Here is a 14,915-nt window from a genome sequence, read left to right as displayed (position 1 = left end):
TCAACCTTAATATTTAGGTTAGTTGGGTTAATTTGTATTATAAGTGTTCTAAATAAATAAAACTAAAAGTCTTTCCTGCCCTACAGAGAGTGAGGTTGACTCAGTCTTAACATACAGATCACAGGGATGAATGTGTTGACTATTACAAGCAATGAATGCAGAGTGATAACACCGTGTCCAAGGGCTTAACAGTTAAAATGTCACCATAATCTGACATCAATAGAAAAGCTGCTTGATGCTTTTTTTTCTGGATCTTTGTTCTTGCACTTATTTTCTATTTCTTTTAGTGCAATGTTTCTGTCTGATGAAATAGTTATATCAATCAGTTCGCAGGTAGAATTCTTTGAATCTTTAATGATGATGTCTGGTCTGTTCGCTGCTGTAGTTCTGTCAGTATTGACTGGCATGTCCCACATGATGGTGATGTTGTTGTCTTGATTGTGAATCACAGTCTAGGGCTCATGCTCGCACCACAACCTCAATGTTATGATCCTTACAGATGTTCCAGTGGAGATACACTGCAGCTTTATTGTACCTGGAGATGTAATCTTTTTTGGCTAATACCTCACAACCAGATAGAATATGGCTCACTGTCTCTTCATGCTGTGAACACATTCTGCATTTGCTCTCCACTTGCTGGCCACATATTACTTTTTGGTAGTTTCTGGTGTATACTGCCTGGTCTTGAGCTGCTGCTAGTAGCCTCTCGGTTTCTCCTTTCAGATTACTTGATAACCGTTTGTTGATGGTAATTGTATCTACATGAGGCTTCTCCAGGATCTTTGGATACTGGCTATGCAATGCTTTATTTTTCCACATTTCTTCTTTCATTGATTTCATCTTGGATTTGATCAAGTGTTTTAGGGCTTTAGCATTTTCTGAGGCTGATTTATCTTCACTGTTCTCAAACTCTGCCACTGGTACTTCCCTCTTGAACTTATCAGCACTCTTGCTTATTATTGTTATTATTATTATTATTATTATTAGTTAATAATGATTGGGGTGTAAACTTTTCTTCGACTTCCTTAGACTGGCTGTAACCGAGAGTTAAGATTTCCACTGAAACCTTTCATTTAGCTCAATGAGGCTTTCATTAGTCATTTCACATTCATTGAAACTACAGGTGGTCGTCTAGGATCATAGAAAGCTGAAAAAAGTTTGCATGGTTTTCTGTGTACAACACGAGGCCTGCAGTTTGTCCCTGTGGCCGCTGGCGGCGCTGTGGGTCGGAGCGCCGATGAGTCAGTCTGCTGGTCCAACACGACGAGGAAGCGGGGAGCAAGAAGCAATAACAAACAAACCTAGCAGCAGCAAGCTAACGCTACTCGGGGAAACTTAGCATATAGGTTGTCGTGTTTCCTTCACGTCGGACATATTAGCGGTGAAGATTTTGTACACTGTGTACAAAAAGATGTACACAGTGTCCGAAAACGACATACAATAATCTGTCACGTAGACAACGTCGTTGTTATCTAACATCTGCTAATATTAGCCAAACGTCGGCTAACGTTAAGTTAATCCTCCCCGTCTATGTCGTTCTTTGTGTAATTATACAATTGTCAGGGAAAATAGCTAGAAATTTAGACATTCGTCAGGAAACTATCGTCTTTACACGGCACATGTGAGGAAAACAACGAGACAACAATCAAGATTACAACCGTGACGGCAGATACTAGCAGGATACGGAGGTATGTAGCTCCACACAATAACATCACCTCGAGGACTTCTGATTGCTTTACTTGATGGGATTTTTGCACAATTTAACACAAAGTGAACTCATAACTGAATACTAATCGCATTTCGTTGGGTCAGAGTATTTTAACTTTACTAATTAGTGGCATGTTAGGAGCTGGAGCAGCTAAATAAAGTTGTTTGTGGAGACGTGATTAGGAAACATTAGCTTCATTGTTAACAAGTTTAGCATTGCGACAGAAGCAACTCAACAATAGCAGATTGTTTCTTTTCTGGCGGTCTGTAGGAGGCTTCAACATCAAAATGTGCTACGTCGATTAAACTTTCGGACAGGATGGTTTTGTTTGTCACACATGAGACAGAGTTAATGACTAATTAGAGTCATAAAGTACTACACAAAGTCCTTGAAGCACGTAAACATGCCCTAGTTATTGTGTTAACTTCTTGCCAACTCGCACACGCACACACGTGAGAACTGCGTTGTATAGCCTTATCTTTATGATGCAGTGGTTGTTAAATCTGCTTCTCTGTAAATAATTAGGTTACTGTAACATGCATTCAAGGAATGCAGCCACAAAAGGGCTTCCGAATGTAAAGTGTGGGTTGATCAGGTTTTATTATTTTCAAAATCCAACATATATATACTTTAAATTCAGTTTTTGTGCATCCCGCTACAGATGGGGCACAAATTAAAGGAAAAACATTTACCCTGAAGTGTTTTACTAAGGCCCTTCTCTATAATATGTAAGGATCGGGTGGCTCTATTGTTATCGTGTTTGGGGCATTCTGCTGCCATGGTTTGGTGTACTTGTCCCTTCAGAGGTGAACGGTCACTGCAAATCAATACAAAGTGGATTTGAGTGATCACCTTTATCCTAAGATAAATCATTTCTGTCCCATGGGAGTGGTCCCTCTCAGGATAACAGTGCCTCCATCCAAAGGGTACAAGTGGTTACTGAATATGTTGATAAATTTTATGGCCTTCACAGATCTTAACCCAGTTAACCACCAGTGAAAGATTTTGAACCAACATGTTTCTTTTTATTTCTCCAGTAAAGTACCATAGACCTAGAGAATCAATACCAAGCTGTATTGCAGCACACAGTGACCCAGCAACATACTAAGACCCTTAATGTTGGTTTTCCTTTAATTTGTCGTTTGTATGTATGTGAGCAATCTCTAGATAATGTCCACACGAAACCCTCATGCATGCGAGAATTGTTTCTTTGAGGAGTTATTGCTTTTACACAACTGTTTTTGTCAGTGATTGAAAAAGAACCAACAAAGTCGTAGTCGGGGATTGGAATAGAACTTTTAAATGGAGTTGTTAAATTACTCATCTGGGATGCATTGGTATGAAAATAGAGGTTTTTGTTAGCTCCTCTTTTATACAAATACAGGAGAACAAAAGGAGACATGCTGTATCCAGTATGTGGCCACTTTTCTGTAAGACGTCATTGTTCCTTATGTGATATTTTAGACATGTAAGTCACTACTTTAGGGGAGTTGCCTTGCAGAGAGTTAATAAAATTTAACAGAGAATTTGTGCAAGGCTGCAGTTAAAAGTCAATATAATGCACTTAGTGTTTTATGGAAAAAGGTTCTTCTGTTTGTTTAAAAAAAAGGAGGCCTTGAGAAGTAATTTATATTGATACAAAGTACCAGAACTGCACTGACCTCCAAATGTGCTTGGCTTCGGCTTTACTTTTGCTACTACAAGACAGTATAGTTTTTGTTGACTTCACAGTTCCTCGTTTGCATATCGATGTGCATATTTACACAGTCGCACCGCCTGAACGATCTGTTTGCATTAGCATGTTAATGCAAGGTTGTAGTCCAACTCTAACAACTTAAGCCTGATACCTGAAACGTGCAGCATTTGTTTTCTAATTGTAACGAATTACTCTCTCCTGATCTGTTTTTTTTTTTATGTTAGCGCAACTGTAAGCAACCAAGGATGGTACACCTTGGTGTGCGCTGTGTGGGAACTCGGCTGAGTGTCCTAATGCTGGTTTTCTGCAGCGTCCTGGTTCCCTCACCTACACATGCCTATATATATGCTGTAAGTAATCTTAGAGCTTAGCAGTGTTTATGAGTTAAAATGCTATCTATTAGTAAAATTCTTCAGAGTCTCCTGAAGCCTATTCCAGTTCTTTCATTGTGTATATATTGTTTTAACAGCATTACAGCAATATGACCTCCATGTTGTTTGAGGACCTACCTGCCTTGTTTGGATCTCCACTTCCTAAAGATGGATTAATGGTGAGAGCAGATTATTGGCGAAAGAGTTCATACAGAAAATCAGAAGTCATAATCTGTTATAATGACGTTTTTTCTCTCTCTCTGTATAAAAGGGAGTTATGGTGCTGTCCCGTCCACTTAATGCGTGTACACCAATAGACCCTCCTCCTCCACTGCCACCATCTTTCGACGCCAACACCACCAAATTTGTCGTTCTCATCAGACGCTATGATTGCAATTTTGATATAAAGGTCAGTAGAGTTTGACATGGAACAATTTGTGGTGTCTATGAAGAAACCTGGTCTAATGTGAGGAACTGGTTTCAGGTTCTACACGCACAGCAGGCTGGATACAGCGCTGCAATCGTTCACAACATGTATTCAGAGACTCTGCTCAATATGAACTACAGCAACGGTAAATATTTATCAAATACATGCACATTCAGACTTTCATTCAAGCATTCACACCATCTTACTAAAGGCTTTACAGTTAAAATCTTATTGAATTGTATGTTTTTCTATTCCAGACACCATTGCAGAGCAGATCGAGATTCCCTCTGTATTCACCAGCTACTATGCTTCTCAAATTCTGAAGAATTTCATTATTCCAGAGCAAGGGTAAGGAAAAACTACAATTGTAATTATAGGTAGTAGTTGCTAAAACTAAGCAACAGACGAAACCAACCTTAAACAGTCAGCATTAGATCTGTACAGTCTAACATATGATGGACATATAACTCATTGTTTTCTCTTTTCTTGGCCTACAGGGCCTATGTGATCCTCAAGCCAGAATTTGCATTTCCGCTGTCATACTACCTTATTCCCTTCACTGGGGTAGTCGGCATGATTATTCTTGTGATGTGTGTTGTTTTGGTAAGTATCCATGATGCAATATCGCCTCTGTGTTTGTTCAGTCTTTATGACATTCTTTAATACACCTTTTGGGAATCTGAGTTTACAGTTGTTAAAGTTAAAAGAGCAATTACGCAATTGTTTCCGTATATTGTATTTGACTAATGGATGGCAGAGGCAAGCTTTTCTTTTTTGCATTGTAAAGCGGTAACGTCATTTTCCTCTTGAGGTGCTGCCTGTATTCCCGAGGCACGTGTTTTTATTAAAGACCTGAAAGTCTGTTTTCTAAACCAACGTTTTCACATGAATGGTGGAGTCCTACAAAAGCACAAACAACAAACCCATTGTCACATGTTGAATAGCACTGTAAGTCTCTTGGCATCAGTAATATTTCCTTTTTTTTTTTTTGCATTGTTCAGATTATTCGATGTGTGCAGTACAGAAAAAGGCTGAGGAAAAATCGTTTGTCCAAAGAACAACTGAAGCGGATTCCGACACACAGGTTTAGTAAAGGTAATGAGACTGTTGCAGTGCTCCTATGATTTTAAAAGTATTGAGAACTAGAGCTGATTAATGGATTGGCTACCAAAAATGAAATCAATTGTCAACTATTTTGACTTCCTAGCAAGTGATTTTGAAGACTGTATTGTTTTTATGTGAAGCTTTTAACTTCTAAGATAGGTTCTTATGTTGAAATGTTGCTCATCAGTTCAGTCAAGAGTACTTAGTTGAAGACCTAGTGTTATTCATATTGGACTTTTAAATATTTTATTCACAATTTTGAAGGATTTAAGTTGATATGTTATCTTCTGTTTTGCAGGAGATGATTACGACGTGTGTGCAATCTGCCTGGATGAGTATGAGGAAGGAGACAAGCTGCGTGTTTTACCTTGTTCACATGGTAAATATTTCATATGATATGATGGTAATCCTCATTTTGTGAAGCCAAATGTTATGGTACATCAGGAAAATGGTATACAGGTCATTTTAAAATGGTTGATGTGAATGTACCTGGTAATAGATATGAAAAGGTACGGCGCTCTCTAAACTCAGAAATGTTGACTGTAATTGTGTTTTTGAGTTAAGACAACTTCTGAGGAACTTATGTACAACCAGCAGACTACACTGAGTTAGGGAAAGCTTTCTCGCCACAATCCAAAGTATTTTAATTACCATGTGCTTAATGATTGTTAGCATAAACATGTTTTTTCACTGCTTACTTATTAAAATTTAGTTGGTTAGAATAGTATTTCCACATCATTTAAAAGAATTTTGTATAAGAAAAAAATCACTCGAGCTTTTTCGTCCTTGCGGCACAAATAAGAAGCCAAAATGAAACTTTATCATTCTTATCCACTAGGTTGTTACACTGAAGGATAGGGTGTCCACGTTTTACTGATAATGTTATATGACCACCAGCATGAGCTACATGCAGTCGTGCAGCATATCTCTGGAACTTTATTAGCAGGTTCAGCTTAATCTCCGTGCATGAGTTCACTATTGGTCATGGCACAAATAAAAATATTCCCCAGATCATTGCTTGAAATGGCTTTCACATTATATTTGTTCAGAGTACTGGTCCTCTAAGACCCAGACTTAAATTATGCAGGTACAGTAAGTGGGTAGGGCAGGGGAAACATTTATTTAGTTTTAAATTAATTAATGCTGAAGTTTGAGTTTAAACTACACACAATATTAAGCTAATGCAGTTATCAACATTGTTATGTCAACCCAGCCCATCTAAATAATGTTTAAACTGAAAACGTTTATCTAAATCAGTAAATTGGAATTTTAAATCTTGCAACCATGCGTTTATTGAAGAGGAAACGGGTCCCATGTGCCATGTGGCTAAAACACCTCACCTAAAGCACGTGTTCTGCAGTATGATCTGTGTTAGCTTTTGAACATGAGCTTGTTCTCTAATTGTTACGTATTGTGGTCAGTAAAGCCTTTGTTGCACTGTCGCTGTCCTTTGGTGGTTTCTTTCCTAAGTTTCTTGAATTTCTTCCTGTTTCCCAGCGTACCACTGCAAGTGCGTCGACCCGTGGCTCACACAGACCAAGAAGACGTGTCCTGTGTGCAAACAGCGCGTCACCCGGAACAGCACGGAGCACTCCGAGTCCGAGTCCGAGGAGGAGGCCGGAGGACGTGGAGAGGAAGAGGGGACGGAGGGCGATGCAGACTCGGAGCGCACCCCGCTGCTTCGGCCCTCCAACCCGGGGTCCCCCTTAGGAAGCCCAGGAGCCTACTCAGCCACCACCACCACTGCCCAGTGCCTCGCCTCCCCCGCACACTGCGACTCACCCATCCTGGGCTACGAAGGCTACTACTCCCCACAGGAGGAGACGGACTCAGAGAGCGATGAAGCAGGAGAGGAGAGGCACCACACGGATGATGACACTGCACAGCTCATTGGTAGGGATCCGGTGGATGTCTGATGGCTGGAACTTAGCTGCAACGAGATTACGTTTAGTTTTACTTAAAAAGGGTCTTTCTATCGTGAGGCGTGCTCTATCGCACATCACTTTAAAATAGTTTGCAGATTTATGGGTAACTATACGTTTAGGATACTTGCCACGTTTGTTGATTGTAACAGAATCCTTTCCCCCCAATAACCAGCGGAGGTCTACTTTAAAGTGTCAAAGCACATGCAGAACTTTCATTGATCCGTTTTTACCATTGATCCGTTTTTACCAAAATCCAAGTGTAGAGCATCAGTCCACTTCAATACACAAGTTCACTCTTGTACTGTTGTCTTTTGACCTACTTTTTGATGCATGCTGTGATTTATAACGCGATCATGCCACGTGACCTAATCACTAGTGCTGCACAAGACGAATGGGCCACTTCAATGTCTTTTTAAGCAAGAGTGTGACTCCTGTAGGTGAAGCCTGTGTAGCCAAAGTTATCAAGCTTAAAATTGATCTTCAAAGTTCTCTGTTAGATTTACGTGAGGTTTGCGCAGTTTAAAGATCCTCTGTTGTCTTAACAATAACTGTTTTATACCTGGCACTCCTTGTCCACAACTTTAAATCATTTGATAACAAGGATGTGAAAGTGGGGAGGAAAAAGTTTGTCTTCTTCTTCTTCCTCTTTCTTTTTTTAACTGCTCTCGCGCTTATTTCGGACATCTTCCAGTTTCATTTCAGTTTTTTGAAATCTCAAGGTTTTTCTCAAATTTAACAGTAAATTATGCTACAATAGAACATTGCAACGATGTTAGACAGTTCTGATGCTTTTACATTGTTACTGGTAATACTGTGTGGACAGTTTAAGACAAGTATTTTTAGCTTTATCCAGTTTGTCAAGTTGAACAAACTCAGGTTCGTCGCACAAAAAAAAAAAAAAAAATTAAAGGTCAAATGAATAACATTGTGAGAAAATTCTGGGCTTTGGTCTTGTGATCTGTCTTCGCTTTTTGCTTTTTTTTTTTGGAATCTGTAAAATGTAGATTCATAAATATTTAATTGATTTTTTTTTTCCATTTTTATATACTGTTTAACTGAATGATGACATGATAAATTGTGGAACTCTGGGGGTGTTTTTAGGAAAAAAGAGCATTGCCTTATATTGGCCTTGATGTACACATGTATGTTAAATGTTTAGAAACAACAGGATTGACACTCCTTTTTTTTCCTCCCTCTTGTCGAGCTGTAGTTAATACCGCTGGTTAGAAAGCTTTTTATCTCGCTCCTCGATCTGAAAACCTGCTCCACGTTTGTTTTTATTGTGTCAAGAAAGAGAAAGCCTGTGTTTTCACATGTTAAGTGCTAGTAATGATAGCGATAGCCAGCATAGTCATGCTTGATTTGCACCTGAAAACTTGGAAGATCAGCAGCTGTCAAACAAGAGGCGGGTTGTTCCTCTACTGTATGGGATGATCTGGGTGGAGTACATCCGGATGGTTTGTTTAAATACGAATAGAAACCCCAAAAGTTGTTTCTGCCAAACTGCTTCACACACCAAGTAGATGCACATTTCTTGTGTAACTGTACAGCACGAGGAGTTAACGTACTGTACGCCTTTACCCATATTCTCTGTTCGCCTCGGTGGAGCTGCACAAATGTAATCGGTGTTGCTTCTGTGGTCTCTCATGCTGCTGCACCACAGTCAGAGAAAAATCAGAATTGTAATTTAAGGTTCCTGCCATTTGTAATGAAAATTAGTGCAATCATTTAGGATTTTATGTCGATTAACGGGACATATCCTATTTTATCATCTCAACTTCGTCCTTCATCAGATGGAGGATGACTCTTATCTCCCCGAACACCGCTACTGCGCGTAATAGTGAATGTGAACGCTGCACACGGTGTATGTAATACTGTCTCTGAGGGTGAGTTTTCAGTAAGTTGCATTTGTACATTGGAGGGTGAACAGGGGAATCAGCAGGGCTGTAAAATCACAACATTCCACCTTTATATTTTACTGCTGATTGACGAAAAGAATTCACACTATTAAGATTCGATTGGGACTTGTTGGCAATAGTCTTTATTGTAAGATAGAACAGTTGTTTTCCTATTTACGATATGCTTCAAATATCTTTTGTACTGTACCTTTTATTTTGCTCTGTATGTCTCAGTTTTAGAGACTGTTGACAGAAACACATGAAAATAATCCCTGATTATTGTTTTTTTTTCGTTTTTCCTTTTTCTTTTAGAACGTGCCTAGATTATTACACTTAATAAATGTACAGTGTCAAGTATAATTTTTTGGTGTATAAGGCAGGATTGAGAATCTTTAGGATGTCTAAACACAGTCTGTGGAAAGATGCATTTAATGTGGGATTTGTGGAAGATTAAATGACACTGAAATGAGACTGTGTTGTTTGTTTAGGTGAGAAAATGTAAGTAAAACTTCCATGACAAAGGTTTATTGACGTACATGAATTCTTAATAATAAAGCCACTATGATGAAAGCTGTTGTGTATGTTATTACAATGTGTGTCATCATTTTTTAAAATATATACAGTTGTGTGAAATGATTCATACCCTTCCAGAATTGTTGTTTTATAGTAGCAGGAAAAAAAAACTATGTCGCTACAGTACGAGTAGTTCCATGCTTTAAAAAAAAGTCTCAGAGGGCGTAGTAGGAAGACAACAGTGTAGTAAAGTCCAAGAAGAATCTAATAATCATCACCAAAACTATCCTAAAGAACCTCAGCAACTCTGGGAGGCAATGTCTCAAATGTGGTCAAGAGATGGCTACAAAAGAGCAACACTAGCCACAGTCTAGACCTGAATCCCATCGAAAAACTGCTGCTGACTTTCTACCAGCTGTCCATTGAGAGCCTGCTGACAGACTGTATTACAGTATGGACAGGAGGAGGCTCCAGAGGGCAATCAAAGCAGCACAGAAGATCGTTGGTTGTCCTCTCTCCTCACTGATGGACATTTACACTTGCCGCTGCCTCAGTAGGGCAAGAAACATCATCAAGGACAGCTCATATCCTGGGTCCCATATGTTTGACCTGTTGCCCTTGGTCCGGTTGTATCGGTGCATCAGGCCACCGACTAACTGACTGCTTTTTCGCTTTTTCCCTAGCGCCTTTGCGCTTCTGCGCTCCCTGATACGTTGCTTTGCTCCCTTCCTTCCTGTGTTTCTGTTGATCCGTTTGCTCTTATTTTGTCATTTTGCACTTTTTGTCATGTGTTCTGTTGTACTCTCCTTTTCTTATTTTCTTCTGTTGCTCTGTTGTTTTGTGCTTTTTTACATTTTTGTATTTTTTTTTTCCTTTTTTTCCTTTTTTTATTTTTTTTTTTTTTTTTTTTCGTCTCTATGCCCTTTTTGTTTGCTTTTTTGTTTTGTTTTTTTTTTTTATCTTTTGTTGTTTTTTAGTTTTTTGTTCTTTGTGGTGTTTTGGCTTGTTTCCTTTTTTTTTTTTTTTTGTTTAGTTTCATTGGATTGTTTCTGCCTGTGTGTGGAGTGACTGCCGACGAGATGTGTGTTGTTTGTTTGCTTTGGTTGGTGGCAGGGGCTGGGTCGGTGGGTGAGTGTGTGTATAATTTGTATGCTATTTCTTTATTAACACCTGTAATGCATCTTTTGTTGTTTTTGGTGTCGTTTTCAACCAGAAGAAACCTGTTGGTCCAATAAAAATGACTTTAAATCAGAATTTGGCATAGACATACATTAATACTGGCCCTAGCTGTTTAGTTCATAGCTGACTTCAATAATATATCATAGTAACAATTCATAATATTACAGAACGAAGCACATATTGATCCATAAAATACATCAGACAAATGCAGAATTTAAGAATCAGATTAGTTGTTGAAGTAAATAAAGTTTAAACTCGACTTGTTTTCACCAGGACTATATTAGCTGTTGACCAAAAGTAAGCTGTGTTCCTATATATATCTATTATATATAATATCAACATATATAATAAATTAAAAAAAAACATTTCCAATGGGATATTCTTGAGTCATAGAAACTGAATGAAGAATGAACAGCTCAGCAGGGGTGTCACAGTAGGATCACAGGCCATAAATTAATTAACAGAGCGTTTTGTCAGGTGAGTCGTGCTTTTACAGAAAGTTAGCCGTCTGCCTTTGGGTGTAATGCTTGTTCATTAGGACGTCGTGTATTTGATGAAGTCAGACCTGTTAATCCTTTTCAGTTTCATGTGCAGTTACTCTTGTCCCCTGCTGAGTTAAAGAAAAGACAATTCATGTTTGAGCTGAATAAACCTTTGATTACTGCGTGTACAAGCTGTGCATACATTAGCCTCTGGCTGGATTATGGATATGTGGAACTAAAAGCTGGCGCGTTTCTTTAGGTTTGTTCCATGCTGAGGACTAAATAATAGCACAGTGGTATAACGTCACATTTACACATTTATACACTAAACCAACAGAACCTATAAAAGGTTACTCTTCACAGGAAACCACCAGCTCACATCTGGTGTGCGGCATTTAGAAAACATCACAGATTCATGAACTTTGACCAGGTACTGACCGATGCAGCTGTAAAGAGAAGCGATGCCACCGTTCTCCTCCCTGCTGAGATCTTCTTTCTTGCTATTCTTGACTCTAACTTTATTTGTGCTTCTGGATGCCAGAAAGATTCAAGACCACAGTAAGGTAAAATACTCAATCATACTTTGTTGGTGTCAGTTTAATAGATGTTTGATTTTCATCACTGAGATTTCAATGGGAATGATCCATTAAATAAACCCAGTAGTGGAAGACAGATTCAGATTGTTTAAGTACTAAAGAGTAGTGAAAAAATACTTTGTTACAAATAGAAGTTCTGCATGAAAAACCCGACTTAAGTGAAAGTATTTGCAACAAAAGTAAAAGTACTGGTTTGGATACTCTGATATATTATAATATGTGGCATTATTAGATTATTAAAAATAAACATTACTTCAATACTTTATTTTTCAAATTACTATTTGGTGGTGCTGGTAACAACTCACTGACATCTGAAATATGACAAAGACTACACACTGACATCAAAAGCCAAAAAATGTTGGAACCTGCTAGATTTATCTGTAAAATGTGTCTTATTTTAAAAGCATGTTATAATATCTATTGTGTAAAAATGTCACCTTACAATTGCTTCAAAATCATGTATTACTTAAGTAAATATGTTTAATATTACATACCATAATAGTGGACATTATATTTTTGACATGTGCTTTCCACAAGATTTATTTTTACAGCAGCATTCAGTCATTCAAAATGTTTTAAGCAGTTTTTAAATGTGGATCTGTACTATTTCATCATTGATGGTTACTGCACGATGAAGCAGAACACATTTTTTAGAGCTTTTGAACGTCAAATTGAAGTACTCGCTCCACTATGGTGTGGATTTAATGAATAGATGACTAAATCGGATAAATATAGATAGTGTCATTGTAATATCATAATTTTGGTTCTGTTGATATATTGTGCCTGAAATGAATGTTTACAGTGTTGTGAAATTGGGTCACACATTCACAGGGTTTTTTGGACAGTCCTTACCAATCACACATCCTCGCTGGACCCGCAGATGACTTTGCATTCGGATCCAGAGATGGTCACAACTTCCCACAAGTGGAGTCGGCGTTCATCATGGAGGATGGAGCTCAGACTACTCAAGTGTGGCCGCGTGTTATCCTGGATTACATGAGGGACCAGTTAAGGTTCAGAGGAAGGACAAAGAAAAGCACAACCAAAGGATGTATCCGGCACTTCACTGTAAAGTGAAAGTAAAACAGTAGAAGAGAATGATCTATTAAACTATTGCTTCAATGCTTTGTGTGACTTTGTTTTCAATACCTGTTGTACAAAACCACTCACTCACCACTTAATGTCTGCACACAATAAAAACTGAATGAAATGACCTCAAACCAGATACCAACTTTAAATAACATGTCTTTAAGATATTATTAAGTCAAACCTTTTTTATGTTTCCATTGAGCATACCTTTGCAAGAAATAGTATTAAAACAGTTTGAACAAAAAGGTTTAAATGGTCACTAGTGGCATGTCAAAATCACCAGTGTGAGAACTATGTATTTATAAATGAAGCTGAGCTGAAAGATGGGAGAGCATAAAGGGAAATACCTAAAATGAAAGGCCTCTGTTACCATTTATTAGCCCCTTTTTGCCGATATTAGTTCAATTTTCCCCTTAAATTAAATTTCCAGGTATGACTGTTTCTCTTATCTCCGTGTTGCAGGTTGAGTTTTTTCATTTCACAAGCTGGTGCAGGCTGAAATTAGTTTTTATTGTAATATACACATATGTCAAAACATTTTTAGCTGTACTTTGTGCCATACAGTTTCCTAAATCAAATTTCCTGTAGCTTTAATTTGATGTTGTTCTGCCAGACGTTGCTCGAATCCATATTGCCTTACCTTAAAGTCAAGTGATTTTGCAAAGATAACAAATAAATCTCAGTTTTGTAAGACAATGTGAATGAAATAATGAATGAGAATACATCAGTTTGACAAAATGGTGTATCTATTAAAAACATTAGGATTCAAATTTTCATTCAGTGTAAACAGCATACAGTTTTATAGAATAGCTGCAGTATGCCGATGCAGGATAAACAGTGCTGTGAAAAAGCCCTCATACAGATATCTTCTATATTTGCATATTTGTCACATGGAAATATTTCAGATCATCAAACTAATTTTAATACAAGACAAAGATAATACAAGAAAACACAAACTGCTGTTTTGAAATGATGATGAAAAAGACTTGTTGAACCTAAACTTGTCTGACATAGTGAAGCAGCTAAAGGGTCTCAAAAAGCAGCACATGATGCCACGTTTTAAAGAAGAAATGCCAAACACAGTATTTGACATTTATCAGTTTGGAAACAGTTACAAAACCATTTCTATGTTTCTGGGACTCCAGCGAACCACAGTGAGAGAATTGATCCACAAATGGAGAAAACATGGAACAGTGGTGAACCTTCCCAGGAGTGGCTGGTCAACCGACATTTCTACCAAAAGCACGTCAACATCTCATCCAGGAGAATCACAAAAGAACCCAGAAAACATCAAAATAACTGCAGGCCTCACTCAGTTAAAGTCAGTGTACATGATTGCACAATAAGGAAGACATTGGCGTCCATGGGAGAGTTGCCAGGCGGTCCGATCAAAAAGCATGCAAACAAATAGCTGGACGAGCCCCAAGACTTCTAGAAAACATCCTTTGGACTGATGAGTCAAAGGTGTGACTTCTCAGAAGCCATGGGTCTTGTTATATCTGACGTAAAGGTAATACTGCATACCACAAGAAGAACATAACACCAGCAGTGAAGCATGGTGGTGGTAGTGTGGTGGTTTGTTTCTACAGGACCTGGACAGCTTGTCATAACGAAAGGAGCCATGAATTTGGCTCTCTATCAGAAAATCCTCCTGGAGAATATCCACCCATCTGTTCATTACCTAAAGCTGAAGCACTAATGGGTTATGCAGCATGACAATGACACAAAGCACATAAGCAGGTCCACCTCTGAAAGGATCAAAAAGAACAAAATTAAGGTTTTGGAGTGCCCGAGTCAAAGTTGAGATGCTGCAGCAAGACTTTAAAAGGGCAGTTCATGCTTGAAAACTACCTAATGTGGCCAAATTAAAACTATTCTGCAGAGAAGAGTGGGCCAAAATTCCTCCAAGGTGATGTAAAAGACTGAT

The 14,915-nt window shown here is 38.4% G+C and overlaps 1 protein-coding gene across 1 annotated transcript; it reads left to right on the top strand.

Annotated features, from left to right (window-relative positions):
- The first annotated feature begins 1,267 nt into the window (after nucleotides 1–1,267).
- On the top strand, nucleotides 1,268–9,699 carry LOC103370093 (E3 ubiquitin-protein ligase RNF167). Its single transcript, XM_008299012.1, has 10 exons — nucleotides 1,268–1,688; nucleotides 3,629–3,754; nucleotides 3,874–3,954; nucleotides 4,047–4,184; nucleotides 4,260–4,347; nucleotides 4,460–4,550; nucleotides 4,700–4,805; nucleotides 5,204–5,297; nucleotides 5,605–5,685; nucleotides 6,804–9,699. The coding sequence occupies exons 2-10, from the start codon at nucleotides 3,650–3,652 to the stop codon at nucleotides 7,220–7,222; spliced, it is 1,203 nt and encodes a 400-aa protein (XP_008297234.1). The 5' UTR covers nucleotides 1,268–1,688; nucleotides 3,629–3,649; the 3' UTR covers nucleotides 7,223–9,699.
- The last annotated feature ends 5,216 nt before the right edge of the window (nucleotides 9,700–14,915 follow it).

Source organism: Stegastes partitus, unplaced genomic scaffold (genome assembly GCF_000690725.1).
Source record: "Stegastes partitus isolate 25-593 unplaced genomic scaffold, Stegastes_partitus-1.0.2 Scaffold1370, whole genome shotgun sequence".
Taxonomy (NCBI): Eukaryota; Metazoa; Chordata; class Actinopteri; family Pomacentridae; genus Stegastes; species Stegastes partitus.
The sequence above is the reverse complement of the archived record's forward strand: the minus strand, read 5'-3'. Positions and strand labels throughout refer to the sequence as shown.

Excerpts from the sequence above, each read along its gene's own strand:
- LOC103370093 (XM_008299012.1), top strand. The coding sequence starts at position 3,650 with ATGGTACACCTTGGTGTGCGCTGTGTGGGAACTCGGCTGAGTGTCCTA. Across the intron at positions 3,755-3,873 it reads CACATGCCTATATATATGCT|CATTACAGCAATATGACCTC; the intron begins GTAAGTAATCTT and ends TTGTTTTAACAG. Across the intron at positions 5,298-5,604 it reads GACACACAGGTTTAGTAAAG|GAGATGATTACGACGTGTGT; the intron begins GTAATGAGACTG and ends TCTGTTTTGCAG.